General features: G+C 43.9%; 1 protein-coding gene across 1 annotated transcript in view; it reads left to right on the forward strand.

Moving 5' to 3' along the window:
- Positions 1-7,569, forward strand: part of LOC311099731 (kelch-like protein 40b) — a gene marked incomplete at its 5' end in the record, with an annotated part of 22,100 nt that extends 14,531 nt beyond the window's left edge. The window contains 2 exons of the mRNA XM_084140469.1: positions 5,864-6,041; positions 6,266-7,569. Coding sequence (XP_083996595.1) covers positions 5,864-6,041; positions 6,266-6,494 — 407 coding nt within the window. The 3' untranslated portion in view covers positions 6,495-7,569. The remainder of the gene's footprint in view (positions 1-5,863; positions 6,042-6,265) is intronic.
- Positions 7,570-16,553: the final 8,984 nt, after the last annotated feature.

Here is a 16,553-nt window from a genome sequence, read left to right on the forward strand (position 1 = left end):
AAGATGCTCTCTGGTGCAGCTGTAGAACATTTTGAGGATCTGAGGGCCCATGCCAAATCTTTTCAGCCTCCTGAGGGGGAAAGGCGTTGCCGTGCCCTCTTCACGACTGTGTTGGTAGGTGTGGACCATGATAGATCCTTAGTAATGTGGAAATTGAGGAACTTGAAGCTCTCAACCTTCTCCACTGCAGCCCCGTCGATGTGAATGGGGGCGTGCTCGGCCCTCCGTTTCCTGTAGTCCACAATCATCTCTTTGTCTTACTGACATTGAGGGAGAGGTTGTTGTCCTGATACCACACTGCCAGGTCTCTGACCTCCTCCCTGTAGGCTGTCTCATCATTGTCGATGATCAGGCCTGCCACTGTTGTGTTGTCAGCAAATATGATGATGGTGTTGGAGTCGTGCCTGGCCACGCAGTCGTGGGTGAACAGGGAGTACAGGAGGGGACTGAGCACGCACCCCTGAGGGGTCCCCGTGTTGAGGATCAGCGTGGCAGATGTGTTGTTACCTACCCTTACCACCTGGGGGCGGCCCGTCAGGAAATCCAGGATCCAGTTGCAGAGGGAGGTGTTTAGTCCCAGGATCCTTAGCTTAGTGATGAGCTTTGAGGGCACTATGGTGTTGAACGCTGAGCTGTAGTCAATGAGCAGCATTCTCACGTAAGTGTTCTTCTTGTCCAGGTGGGAAAGGGCAGTGTGGAGTGCAATAGAGATTGCTTGAGCTGTGAATATGTTGGGGGGGTGTACAGCAACATGAGGTAACTACACTACACCGGTCAGGCACACGTTACTGCCTGACCCCCTTCACCCTTCCACCAGAGCTATCCTAACTTTACTCTCTGACCCCCTTCACCCTTCCACCAGAGCTATCCTAACTTTACTCTCTGACCCCCTTCACCCTTCCACCAGAGCTATCCTAACTTTACTCTCTGACCCCCTTCACCCTTCCACCAGAGCTATCCTAACTTTACTGTCTGACCCCCTTAACCCTTCCACCAGAGCTGTCCTAACTTTACTGTCTGACCCCCTTCACCCTTCCACCAGAGCTGTCCTAACTTTACTGTCTGACCCCCTTCACCCTTCCACCAGAGCTGTCCTAACTTTACTGTCCTGACCCCCTTCACCCTTCCACCAGAGCTATCCTAACTTTACTGTCTGACCCCCTTCACCCTTCCACCAGAGCTATCCTAACTTTACTGGCCTGACCCCCTTCACCATTCCACCAGAGCTATCCTAACTTTACTGTCCTGACCCCCTTCACCCTTCCACCAGAGCTATCCTAACTTTACTGGCCTGACCCCCTTCACCCTTCCACCAGAGCTATCCTAACTTTACTGTCCTGACCCCCTTCACCCTTCCACCAGAGCTATCCTAACTTTACTGTCCTGACCCCCTTCACCCTTCCACCAGAGCTATCCTAACTTTACTGTCCTGACCCCCTTCACCATTCCACCAGAGCTATCCTAACTTTACTCTCTGACCCCCTTCACCCTTCCACCAGAGCTATCCTAACTTTACTGTCCTGACCCCCTTCACCCTTCCACCAGAGCTATCCTAACTTTACTGTCCTGACCCCCTTCACCCTTCCACCAGAGCTATCCTAACTTTACTCTCTGACCCCCTTCACCCTTCCACCAGAGCTAACTTTACTGTCCTGACCCCCTTCACCCTTCCACCAGAGCTATCCTAACTTTACTCTCTGACCCCCTTCACCCTTCCACCAGAGCTATCCTAACTTTACTGTCTGACCCCCTTCACCCTTCCACCAGAGCTATCCTAACTTTACTGTCTGACCCCCTTCACCCTTCCACCAGAGCTATCCTAACTTTACTGTCCTGACCCCCTTCACCCTTCCACCAGAGCTACAGTATCCTAACTTTAGTGTCTGACCCCCTTCACCCTTCCACCAGAGCTATCCTATCTTTACTGTCTGACCCCCTTCACCCTTCCACCAGAGCTATCCTAACTTTACTGTCCTGACCCCCTTCACCCTTCCACCAGAGCTACAGTATCCTAACTTTAGTGTCTGACCCCCTTCACCCTTCCACCAGAGCTATCCTATCTTTACTGTCTGACCCCCTTCACCCTTCCACCAGAGCTATCCTAACTTTACTGTCCTGACCCCCTTCACCCTTCCACCAGAGCTACAGTATCCTAACTTTAGTGTCTGACCCCCTTCACCCTTCCACCAGAGCTATCCTATCTTTACTGTCTGACCCCCTTCACCCTTCCACCAGAGCTATCCTAACTTTACTGGCCTGACCCCCTTCACCCTTCCACCAGAGCTATCCTAACTTTACTGTCCTGACCCCCTTCACCCTTCCACCAGAGCTATCCTAACTTTACTGTCCTGACCCCCTTCACCCTTCCACCAGAGCTATCCTAACTTTACTGTCCTGACCCCCTTCACCATTCCACCAGAGCTATCCTAACTTTACTCTCTGACCCCCTTCACCCTTCCACCAGAGCTATCCTAACTTTACTGTCCTGACCCCCTTCACCCTTCCACCAGAGCTATCCTAACTTTACTGTCCTGACCCCCTTCACCCTTCCACCAGAGCTATCCTAACTTTACTCTCTGACCCCCTTCACCCTTCCACCAGAGCTAACTTTACTGTCCTGACCCCCTTCACCCTTCCACCAGAGCTATCCTAACTTTACTCTCTGACCCCCTTCACCCTTCCACCAGAGCTATCCTAACTTTACTGTCTGACCCCCTTCACCCTTCCACCAGAGCTATCCTAACTTTACTGTCTGACCCCCTTCACCCTTCCACCAGAGCTATCCTAACTTTACTGTCCTGACCCCCTTCACCCTTCCACCAGAGCTACAGTATCCTAACTTTAGTGTCTGACCCCCTTCACCCTTCCACCAGAGCTATCCTATCTTTACTGTCTTACCCCCTTCACCCTTCCACCAGAGCTATCCTAACTTTACTGTCTGACCCCCTTCACCCTTCCACCAGAGCTATCCTAACTTTACTGTCCTGACCTCCTTCACCCTTCTACCAGAGCTATCCTAACTTTACTGTCCTGACCCCCTTCACCCTTCCACCAGAGCTATCCTAACTTTACTGTCCTGACCCCCTTCACCCTTCCACCAGAGCTACAGTATCCTAACTTTACTGTCCTGACCCCCTTCACCCTTCCACCAGAGCTATCCTAACTTTACTGTCTGACCCCCTTCACCCTTCCACCAGAGCTATCCTAACTTTACTGTCCTGACCCCCTTCACCCTTCCACCAGAGCTATCCTAACTTTACTGCCTGACCCCCTTCACCCTTCCACCAGAGCTATCCTAACTTTACTGTCTGACCCCCTTCACCCTTCCACCAAAGCTATCCTAACTTTACTGTCTGACCCCCTTCACCCTTCCACCAGAGCTATCCTAACTTTACTGTCCTGACCCCCTTCACCCTTCCACCAGAGCTATCCTAACTTTACTGCCTGACCCCCTTCACCCTTCCACCAGAGCTATCCTAACTTTACTGTCCTGACCCCCTTCACCCTTCCACCAGAGCTATCCTAACTTTACTGTCTGACCCCCTTCACCCTTCCACCAAAGCTATCCTAACTTTACTGTCTGACCCCTTTCACCCTTCCACCAGAGCTACAGTATCCTAATTTTACTCTCTGACCCCCTTCACCCTTCCACCAGAGCTATCCTAACTTTACTGCCTGACCCCATTCACCCTTCCACCAGAGCTATCCTAACTTTACTCTCTGACCCCCTTCACCCTTCCACCAGAGCTATCCTAACTTTACTGCCTGACCCCCTTCACCCTTCCACCAGAGCTATCCTAACTTTACTATCTGACCCCCTTCACCCTTCCACCAGAGCTATCCTAACTTTACTGTCTGACCCCCTTCACCCTTCCACCAGAGCTATCCTAACTTTACTGTCTGACCCCCTTCACCCTTCCACCAGAGCTATCCTAACTGTACAGTCCTGACCCCCTTCACCCTTCCACGACCCCCTTCACCCTTCCACCAGAGCTATCCTAACTTTACTGTCTGACCCCCTTCACCCTTCCACCAGAGCTATCCTAACTTTACTGTCCTGACCCCCTTCACCCTTCCACCAGAGCTATCCAGCTACCCAGTCTGGTATGGAGAGATGAACAGGGAGAAATATAGGATCAGTCTGGTATGGAGAGATGAACAGGGAGAAATATATGGTCCGTCTGGTATGGAGAGATGAACAGGGAGAAATATAGGGTCAGTCTGGTATGGAGAGATGAACAGGGAGAAATATATAGGATCAGTCTGGTATGGAGAGATGAACAGGGAGAAATATAGGGTCCGTCTGGTATGGAGAGATGAACAGGGAGAAATATAGGATCAGTCTGGTATGGAGAGATGAACAGGGAGAAATATAGGGTCAGTCTGGTATGGAGAGATGAACAGGGAGAAATATAGGGTCAGTCTGGTATGGAGAGATGAACAGGGAGAAATATAGGATCAGTCTGGTATGGAGAGATGAACAGGGAGAAATATAGGGTCAGTCTGGTATGGAGAGATGAACAGGGAGAAATATAGGATCAGTCTGGTATGGAGAGATGAACAGGGAGAAATATAGGGTCAGTCTGGTATGGAGAGATGAACAGGGAGAAATATAGGGTCAGTCTGGTATGGAGAGATGAACAGGGAGAAATATAGGATCAGTCTGGTATGGAGAGATGAACAGGGAGAAATATAGGGTCAGTCTGGTATGGAGAGATGAACAGGGAGAAATATAGGATCAGTCTGGTATGGAGAGATGAACAGGGAGAAATATAGGATCAGTCTGGTATGGAGAGATGAACAGGGAGAAATATAGGGTCAGTCTGGTATGGAGAGATGAACAGGGAGAAATATATGAGCAAAAGAGAGGCCTCAGACCACAGATCTCAGACCACAGATCTCAGACCACAGATCTCAGACCACAGTCTCTATGACCAGGTCTCTGTCTCTCTTGGGGATGTTCCACTTTAAAACGCTGATTGTTTGTGTGTCTGTCTGTACAAATCAAACCTCCCGTCCTGTCCTTGTACACCATACAGTATTTAGACAGGGCTGTTTGTGCCATCACACCTCATCTTCTCCATGTATGTGATAGATCATGAGTGAGACGTGGTGGCCAGCAAGACAACATCTAAAACACAGGTCATGTGATTTATGAGAGAAGCTCATGTTCCCAAAACACATGGAAGGAGGCTCTGCTCTCTCTCTCTCCTTCTCTATGGAAACAGACAGGTGGAGAGAGAATGAAGGTCAGTCCAGCCTGCCTTCTCTCTCTCTCTCTCTCTCTCTCTCTCTCTCTCTCTCTCTCTCTCTCTCTCTCTCTCTCTCTCTCTCTCTCTCTCTCTCTCTCTCTCTCTCTCTCTCTCTCTCTCTCTCTCTCTCTCTCTCTCTCTCTCTCTCTCTCTCTCTCTTCTCTATGGAAACAGATAGGGGGAGAGAGAATGAAGGCCAGTCCAGCCTGCCTCCTCTCTCTCTCTCTCATCTGGTGTCAATTAGTCACTGTTCAAACGAACTCTTAAGCCTGTGATAGGTCCCCTGTCTGCCTGTCACTGGGAGGGGGGGCCTCTAAGCCCGTGATAGGTCCCCTGTCTGCCTGTCACTGGGAGGGGGGGGCCTCTAAGCCCGTGATAGGTCCCCTGTCTGCCTGTCACTGGGAGGGGGGGCCTCTAAGCCTGTGATAGGTCCCCTGTCTGCCTGTCACTGGGAGGGGGGGCCTCTAAGCCCATGATAAGTCCAGTGTCGATGGCAGATAACTATTTGTAGCTACTTTCTCTACTTTGTGTGAAAAAGTGGAACTATATGGTCCATGTGTCAAGAGACTAGTGGTAGTATTTCCCTTCATACTAACTCTGTTGTCCTCTAGGTGCCAACATCCTGAGAGACTCCACTGGCAACATAAAGCTGGGGGACTTTGGTGCCAGTAAACGCATCCAGACCATCTGTATGTCAGGAACTGGCATCAAATCAGTCACCGGCACACCTTACTGGATGAGTCCAGAAGTCATCAACGGAGAGGGTTACGGACGCAAAGCTGATGTCTGGTAAAGAAGCTTAGGACTCATGATACAGTCAGATCTTTTTTAGTGCCATTCACACTTTTACAAAAACATTTTGCGATATCAATGTTTTTTTGTTAAAGAAATACCTGTTTTTATTGCCTTGTTGAAGAATATACACTGATGTTAAAGTTGATTTATTTATTGTTTGTTTCCTGATGTAGTCGATGAAGTTGGTCTGTCTCCTTAAAGGTTTTTCTGTCTGTCAGGTCTGTGGCATGCACGGTGGTGGAAATGCTTACCCAGAAGCCTCCCTGGGCAGAATACGAGGCCATGGCAGCCATCTTTAAGATTGCCACGCAGCCCACCAATCCCCTCCTCCCTGAGGGCGTGTCCGAGTCCGCCCGGGACTTTGTGCGCCAGGTGTTCACAGAGGAGAAGTGGCGTCCCACGGCCGAGAACCTCCTCTCACACCCCTTCGTCCAGGGGGGTTTCTGACCCTGACCCTTGACCTTTGACCCCTCCCCAGGGCCACCCTGCCTTCCAGGCCTCCAGGGGCCAGAGGACCCCCCACAGCTCCAGTCCTCCAGTCCTGCCCCATAGACCCTCACCAGTCTCTGCCTTCAGAGGGCATGATGTGCCCTAGTCTCTCTCATTAGCCAACTGACCCCAGGCCTGATCATAACCTGACCCCAGACCTGATCATAACCTGAGACCCAGTCTCTCTCCTCCACCAGCTAACTGACCCCAGACCTGATCATAACCTGAGGCCCAGTCTCTCTCCTCCACCAGACAGCTGACCCCAGACCTGATCATAACCTGACCCCAGTCTCTCTCCTCCACCAGCTAACTGACCCCAGACCTGATCAAAAGCTGGTCAATAGCAGACCACCCATAAAGGGAGGGCAGACCACTCATAGACCTCCACTCTCTCCCATGCAGCTGTATATGCCTCATTGTAGGGGGTGTCAGCTAGCTACTTAGCTAGCGTGGGTGTGTTTCCTACATGGTCCCAAGAGGCAGCAGCAAAACCAGAAGGGAGGATTATTGGCTCTGAGCTGCAGGCAGAACTCTGGTCTCAGACCTGCCATGAAATACAATCAGCATCCACAACTAGTCTGACACTTCCTTTTACACTGATCACGTTTTATATTCTACCTGTATTGTGATCACTGATCACCCTTTATAGTCTAAGGTTAAGAGCAAACGATGAAAATCCATCCCAGGGCTGTAAGGTAGTCAGCTAATGTCCCTGTTGCCTTTGAGTAATATTCTGCTTCAAAAGGGGGGATTGTGAACTATTTGTTGTAATACATTCGAGATGAACAGTCACCTTAACAGTTGATGTCTATATTTTGACCTGAGATATGTAAATGTAGTTTTTTCTTTGCCAAACGCCTTACAATGACAAGTTGTAAAATAGCCTTTTTGTACATTTACAGAATGACCCTGTTTCTACAACATAGCACTCCTTCTAATTCGGAAAGAGACCATTGCACTTTTTATACCATGTATTCAGTAGGTGCCCCAATGCAGGATAATCAACAGAAAAAATAAATACTGTATTTGAATGAGAGAAATGTTGGTTATTCCACTGTTTGGAGAAAAATACCAAACATTTGTATTGTTGTGAATGGTTACTCAATGTGTATAGGCAAGCAATACTCCTACGCTGACCAGTCTGTTCAAATCCATGTTTGTGCCATGTTTCGTTCTATCCCAGTGTATTGTTCATCAGCACAGAACTGTCCAAAGAGAGTTCAGTAATACTCCTTGCTCTTCCCAGAGTTGGAAACAAAAATAACCCCCATCTAGAACTTGGATTTCTCAGCCAGTGAATCTCTCCAGTAGCCTGAAATCCAGAAGCTGTTCTGTGACAACGTTCCACTCCATGTTCTCCGTGCTGTTTGGGATGACAAGGAGTGGAACGTTGGTGTAGCCCATGGGGATGTGTGAAACGTACGCTTCAGCCTGAAGTGTCCCCGCTTGCGCCAGTGAAGAGCTTTTCGCGTGGCGCCGACTGGTAAGATGCTTCAGGAGTGCAGTCACGTGTGCTAGCAAGGCAGAGGTCCTGAGTTCCTACCAGGTATGGGCCGAATCGGGAGGAAGTGGTACTCGTTAAGCAAGCAGCGTGACTTCCTTTACATTAGCACAACTAGAACTTGGATTTCTCAGCCAGTGTATCACTCCAGTGCCCTTGCCTGCTGTAGATAGGGGTCTACCTGTACCGAGAACCTGCCCCTTTGCACTCCCACTCGCCAAGTGGTGTTTTCACTGGTGGTATAATAATTATAATTTCTGTTGTTGTTCTGAACCCACTGCCCCCAAGTTGATGTGCTTTTTTCATTTTGAGAAGCTGCCCCTGAAAGATCTGTGCATGGCCCTGCTGTAGGCTGTCCTCACGTCTACTGGCAGCGTGGTGCAACCTGTACACTTGCTACTGCATGGGACCTAATGGGAATCTAATGGAAAGACTGTTCTCAATGTTTTAATAACTAGTCTGATTGAACAGCAACATCCCACAGGTCCAGGCGTTACATCATATCAAACCAAACATGAATCAATACTATCACCATATTGCCTTGAGTTGCATGATTCAGTCCTCAGCATGATTCAGTCTTCAGCATGATTCAGTCCTCAGAATGATTCAGTGCTCAGCATGATTGTCATCAGTCCTCAGAATGATTCAGTCCTAAACATGATTCAGTCCTAAACATGATTCAGTCCTCAGTCCTCAGCATGATTCAGTCTTCAGCATGATTCACTAGAATGTATCTGACGGTTCACTAGAATGTATCTGATTGTTCACTAGAATGTATCTGATGGTTCACTAGAATGTATCTGACGGTTCACTAGAATGTATCTGATGGTTCACTAGAATGTATCTGATGGTTCACTAGAATGTATCTGATGGTTCATTAGACTATCTGATGGTTCACTAGACTGTATCTGATGGTTCACTAGAATGTATCTGATGGTTCACTAGAATGTATCTGATGGTTCACTAGACTGTATCTGATGGTTCACTAGAATGTATCTGATGGTTCACTAGACTGTATCTGATGGTTCACTAGAATGTATCTGATGGTTCACTAGAATGTATCTGATGGTTCACTAGACTGTATCTGATGGTTCACTAGACTGTATCTAATGGTTCATTAGACTGTATCTGATGGTTCACTAGAATGTATTTGATGGTTCATTAGACTGTATCTGATGGTTCACTAGACTGTATCTGATGGTTCACTAGAATGTATCTGATGGTTCATTAGACTGTATCTGATGGTTCACTAGAATGTATCTGATGGTTCACTAGAATGTATCTGATGGTTCATTAGACTGTATCTGATGGTTCACTAGACTGTATCTGATGGTTCAATAGACTGATGGTTCACTAGACTGTATCTGATGGTTCACTAGAATATATCTGATGGTTCACTAGACTGTATCTGATGGTTCACTAGAATGTATCTGATGGTTCACTAGAATATATCTGATGGTTCACTAGAATGTATCTGATGGTTCACTAGAATGTATCTGATGGTTCACTAGAATATATCTGATGGTTCACTAGAATGTATCTGATGGTTCATTAGACTGTATCTGATGGTTCACTAGACTGTATCTGATGGTTCACTAGGCTGTATCTGATGGTTCACTAGAATGTATCTGATGGTTCACTAGACTGTATCTGATGGTTCACTAGACTGTATCTGATGGTTCACTAGAATGTATCTGATGGTTCACTAGAATGTATCTGATGGTTCATTAGACTGTATCTGATGGTTCACTAGAATGTATCTGATGGTTCAATAGAATGTATCTGATGGTTCACTAGAATGTATCTGATGGTTCACTAGACTGTATCTGATGGTTCACTAGACTGTATCTGATGGTTCACTAGAATGTATCTGATGGTTCACTAGAATGTATCTGATGGTTCATTAGACTGTATCTGATGGTTCACTAGAATATATCTGATGGTTCAATAGAATGTATCTGATGGTTCACTAGAATATATCTGATGGTTCACTAGAATGTATCTGATGGTTCAATAGAATGTATCTGATGGTTCACTAGAATGTATCTGATGGTTCAATAGAATGTATCTGATGGTTCACTAGAATATATCTGATGGTTCACTAGAATGTATCTGATGGTTCACTAGAATGTATCTGATGGTTCACTAGAATGTATCTGATGGTTCACTAGAATGTATCTGATGGTTCACTAGAATATATCTGATGGTTCACTAGAATATATCTGATGGTTCACTAGAATGTATCTGAAGGTTCACTAGACTGTATCTGATGGTTCACTAGAATGTATCTGATGGTTCACTAGACTGTATCTGATGGTTCACTAGACTGTATCTGATGGTTCAATAGACTGTATCTGATGGTTCACTAGAATGTATCTGATGGTTCACTAGACTGTATCTGATGGTTCACTAGAATGTATCTGATGGTTCAATAGACTGTATCTGATGGTTCACTAGAATATATCTGATGGTTCACTAGAATGTATCTGATGGTTCACTAGAATGTATCTGATTGTTCACTAGACTGTATCTGATGGTTCACTAGAATGTATCTGATGGTTCACTAGACTGTATCTGATGGTTCACTAGACTGTATCTGATGGTTCAATAGACTGTATCTGATGGTTCACTAGAATGTATCTGATGGTTCACTAGACTGTATCTGATGGTTCACTAGAATGTATCTGATGGTTCAATAGACTGTATCTGATGGTTCACTAGAATATATCTGATGGTTCACTAGAATGTATCTGATGGTTCACTAGAATGTATCTGATGGTTCAATAGAATGTATCTGATGGTTCACTAGAATGTATCTGATGGTTCAATAGAATGTATCTGATGGTTCACTAGAATGTATCTGATGGTTCACTAGACTGTATCTGATGGTTCACTAGAATATATCTGATGGTTCAATAGAATGTATCTGATGGTTCAATAGAATGTATCTGATGGTTCACTAGACTGATGGTTCACTAGACTGTATCTGATGGTTCACTAGACTATCTGATGGTTCATTAGACTGTATCTGATGGTTCACTAGACTGTATCTGATGGTTCACTAGACTGTATCTGATGGTTCACTAGACTGTATCTGATGGTTCACTAGACTGTATCTGATGGTTCACTAGACTGTATCTGATGGTTCACTAGAATGTATCTGATGGTTCAATAGAATGTATCTGATGGTTCACTAGACTGATGGTTCACTAGAATGTATCTGATGGTTCACTAGAATGTATCTGATGGTTCACTAGAATGTATCTGATGGTTCAATAGAATGTATCTGATGGTTCACTAGAATGTATCTGATGGTTCAATAGAATGTATCTGATGGTTCACTAGACTGTATCTGATGGTTCACTAGAATGTATCTGATGGTTCATTAGACTGTATCTGATGGTTCACTAGAATGTATCTGATGGTTCACTAGAATGTATCTGATGGTTCACTAGACTGTATCTGATGGTTCACTAGAATGTATCTGATGGTTCACTAGACTGTATCTGATGGTTCACTAGACTGTATCTGACGGTTCACTAGACTGTATCTGATGGTTCATTAGACTGTATCTGATGGTTCACTAGACTGTATCTGACGGTTCACTAGAATGTATCTGATGGTTCACTAGACTGTATCTGATGGTTCACTAGACTGTATCTGATGGTTCACTAGACTGTATCTGATGGTTCACTAGAATGTATCTGATGGTTCACTAGACTGTATCTGATGGTTCACTAGACTGTATCTGATGGTTCACTAGACTGTATCTGATGGTTCACTAGACTGTATCTGATGGTTCACTAGACTGTATCTGATGGTTCACTAGACTGATGGTTCACTAGACTGATGGTTCACTAGACTGATGGTTCATTAGACTGATGGTTCACTAGAATGTATCTGATGGTTCACTAGACTGTATCTGATGGTTCACTAGAATGTATCTGATGGTTCACTAGACTGTATCTGATGGTTCATTAGACTGTATCTGATGGTTCACTAGACTGTATCTGATGGTTCACTAGAATATATCTGATGGTTCACTAGACTGATGGTTCACTAGACTGTATCTGATGGTTCACTAGAATGTATCTGATGGTTCACTAGAATGTATCTGATGGTTCACTAGACTGTATCTGATGGTTCATTAGACTGTATCTGATGGTTCACTAGACTGTATCTGATGGTTCACTAGAATGTATCTGATGGTTCACTAGAATGTATCTGATGGTTCACTAGAATGTATCTGATGGTTCAATAGAATGTATCTGATGGTTCACTAGACTGTATCTGATGGTTCACTAGAATATATCTGATGGTTCACTAGACTGATGGTTCACTAGAATGTATCTGATGGTTCACTAGACTGTATCTGATGGTTCACTAGACTGTATCTGATGGTTCACTAGACTGTATCTGATGGTTCACTAGAATATATCTGATGGTTCACTAGACTGATGGTTCACTAGACTGTATCTGATGGTTCACTAGAATGTATCTGATGGTTCACTAGAATATATCTGATGGTTCACTAGACTGATGGTTCACTAGACTGTATCTGATGGTTCAATAGAATGTATCTGATGGTTCACTAGACTGATGGTTCACTAGACTGTATCTGATGGTTCACTAGAATGTATCTGATGGTTCACTAGACTGTATCTGATGGTTCACTAGACTGTATCTGATGGTTCACTAGAATGTATCTGATGGTTCACTAGACTTTATCTGATGGTTCACTAGACTGTATCTGATGGTTCACTAGACTGATGGTTCACTAGACTGATGGTTCACTAGACTGATGGTTCATTAGACTGATGGTTCAATAGACTGTATCTGATGGTTCACTAGACTGTATCTGATGGTTCACTAGACTGTATCTGATGGTTCACTAGAATGTATCTGATGGTTCATTAGACTGTATCTGATGGTTCACTAGACTGTATCTGATGGTTCATTAGACTGTATCTGATGGTTCACTAGACTGTATCTGATGGTTCAATAGAATGTATCTGATGGTTCATTAGACTGTATCTGATGGTTCATTAGAATGTATCTGATGGTTCATTAGACTGTATCTGATGGTTCATTAGACTGATGGTTCATTAGACTGATGGTTCAATAGACTGTATCTGATGGTTCATTAGAATGTATCTGATGGTTCAATAGACTGTATCTGATGGTTCATTAGACTGTATCTGATGGTTCATTAGACTGATGGTTCATTAGACTGATGGTTCAATAGACTGTATCTGATGGTTCACTAGACTGTATCTGATGGTTCACTATAATATATTTGATGGTTCACTAGACTTATGGTTCACTAGACTGTATCTGATGGTTCACTAGACTGATGGTTCACTAGACTGTATCTGATGGTTCACTAGACTGTATCTGATGGTTCACTAGACTGATGGTTCAATAGAATGTATCTGATGGTTCACTAGACTGATGGTTCAATAGAATGTATCTGATGGTTCACTAGACTGTATCTGATGGTTCAATAGAATGTATCTGATGGTTCATTAGACTGTATCTGATGGTTCATTAGACTGATGGTTCACTAGACTGATGGTTCAATAGAATGTATCTGATGGTTCACTAGACTGTATCTGATGGTTCATTAGACTGATGGTTCACTAGACTGATGGTTCAATAGAATGTATCTGATGGTTCACTAGACTGATGGTTCAATAGAATGTATCTGATGGTTCACTAGACTGATGGTTCACTAGACTGTATCTGATGGTTCACTAGACTGTATCTGATGGTTCACTAGACTGTATCTGATGGTTCATTAGACTGTATCTGATGGTTCACTAGACTGATGGTTCACTAGACTGATGGTTCAATAGAATGTATCTGATGGTTCACTAGACTGTATCTGATGGTTCACTAGACTGATGGTTCACTAGACTGATGGTTCAATAGAATGTATCTGATGGTTCAATAGAATGTATCTGATGGTTCATTAGACTGATGGTTCACTAGAATGTATCTGATGGTTCAATAGACTGTATCTGATGGTTCACTAGAATGTATCTGATGGTTCACTAGACTGTATCTGATGGTTCACTAGAATGTATCTGATGGTTCAATAGAATGTGTCTGATGGTTCACTAGAATATATCTGATGGTTCACTAGAATGTATCTGATGGTTTACTAGAATGTATCTGATGGTTCAATAGAATGTATCTGATGGTTCATTAGACTGTATCTGATGGTTCACTAGAATGTATCTGATGGTTTACTAGAATGTATCTGATGGTTCAATAGAATGTATCTGATGGTTCACTAGACTGTATCTGATGGTTCATTAGACTGTATCTGATGGTTCACTAGACTGATGGTTCACTAGACTGATGGTTCACTAGAATGTATCTGATGGTTTGCTAGACTGTATCTGATGGTTCACTAGACTGTATCTGATGGTTCACTAGACTGATGGTTCATTAGACTGATGGTTCAATAGACTGTATCTGATGGTTCACTAGACTGTATCTGATGGTTCACTAGACTGATGGTTCATTAGACTGATGGTTCACTAGACTGTATCTGATGGTTCACAAGACTGTATCTGATGGTTCACTAGAATGTATCTGATGGTTCACTAGAATGTATCTGATGGTTCACAAGACTGTATCTGATGGTTCACTAGAATGTATCTGATGGTTCACTAGAATGTATCTGATGGTTCACTAGACTGTATCTGATGGTTCACTAGACTGTATCTGATGGTTCACTAGACTGTATCTGATGGTTCACTAGACTGTATCTGATGGTTCACTAGACTGTATCTGATGGTTCACTAGAATGTATCTGATGGTTCACTAGACTGTATCTGATGGTTCACTAGACTGTATCTGATGGTTCATTAGACTGTATCTGATGGTTCACTAGACTGTATCTGATGGTTTACTAGAATGTATCTGATGGTTCACTAGACTGTATCTGATGGTTCACTAGAATGTATCTGATGGTTCACTAGACTGTATCTGATGGTTCACTAGACTGTATCTGATGGTTCACTAGACTGTATCTGATGGTTCACTAGAATGTATCTGATGGTTCACTAGAATGTATCTGATGGTTCAATAGAATGTATCTGATGGTTCACTAGACTGTATCTGATGGTTCATTAGACTGATGGTTCACTAGACTGATGGTTCAATAGAATGTATCTGATGGTTCACTAGACTGATGGTTCAATAGAATGTATTTTATGGTTCACTAGACTGATGGTTCACTAGACTGTATCTGATGGTTCACTAGACTGTATCTGATGGTTCACTAGACTGTATCTGATGGTTCATTAGACTGTATCTGATGGTTCACTAGACTGATGGTTCACTAGACTGATGGTTCAATAGAATGTATCTGATGGTTCAATAGAATGTATCTGATGGTTCACTAGACTGTATCTGATGGTTCACTAGACTGTATCTGATGGTTCACTAGAATGTATCTGATGGTTTACTAGAATGTATCTGATGGTTCACTAGAATGTATCTGATGGTTCACTAGACTGTATCTGATGGTTCAATAGAATGTATCTGATGGTTCACTAGACTGTATCTGATGGTTCATTAGACTGTATCTGATGGTTCACTAGAATGTATCTGATGGTTCACTAGAATGTATCTGATGGTTCACTAGACTGTATCTGATGGTTCACTAGACTGTATCTGATGGTTCAATAGAATGTATCTGATGGTTCACTAGACTGTATCTGATGGTTCAATAGAATGTATCTGATGGTTCACTAGACTGTATCTGATGGTTTATTAGACTGTATCTGATGGTTCACTAGACTGATGGTTCACTAGACTGATGGTTCACTAGAATGTATCTGATGGTTTGCTAGACTGTATCTGATGGTTCACTAGACTGTATCTGATGGTTCACTAGACTGATGGTTCATTAGACTGATGGTTCAATAGACTGTATCTGATGGTTCACTAGACTGTATCTGATGGTTCATTAGACTGTATCTGATGGTTCACTAGAATGTATCTGATGGTTCACAAGACTGTATCTGATGGTTCACTAGACTGTATCTGATGGTTCACTAGACTGTATCTGATGGTTCAATAGAATGTATCTGATGGTTCACTAGAATGTATCTGATGGTTCACTAGACTGTATCTGATGGTTCACTAGACTGTATCTGATGGTTCATTAGACTGTATTGGATGGTTCATTAGACTGATGGTTCACTAGAATGTATCTGATGGTTCAATAGAATGTATCTGATGGTTCACTAGAATGTATCTGATGGTTCACTAGACTGATGGTTCACTAGACTGTATCTGATGGTTCACTAGACTGTATCTGATGGTTCAATAGAATGTATCTGATGGTTCAATAGAATGTATCTGATGGTTCACTAGACTGATGGTTCACTAGACTGTATCTGATGGTTCATTAGAATGTATCTGATGGTTCATTAGACTGTATCTGATGGTTCATTAGACTGATGGTTCATTAGACTGTATCTGATGGTTCACTAGACTGT

The sequence above is a fragment of the Coregonus lavaretus genome, assembly GCF_964263955.1.
Source record: "Coregonus lavaretus genome assembly, chromosome: 2".
NCBI classification, from domain to species: domain Eukaryota; kingdom Metazoa; phylum Chordata; class Actinopteri; order Salmoniformes; family Salmonidae; genus Coregonus; species Coregonus lavaretus.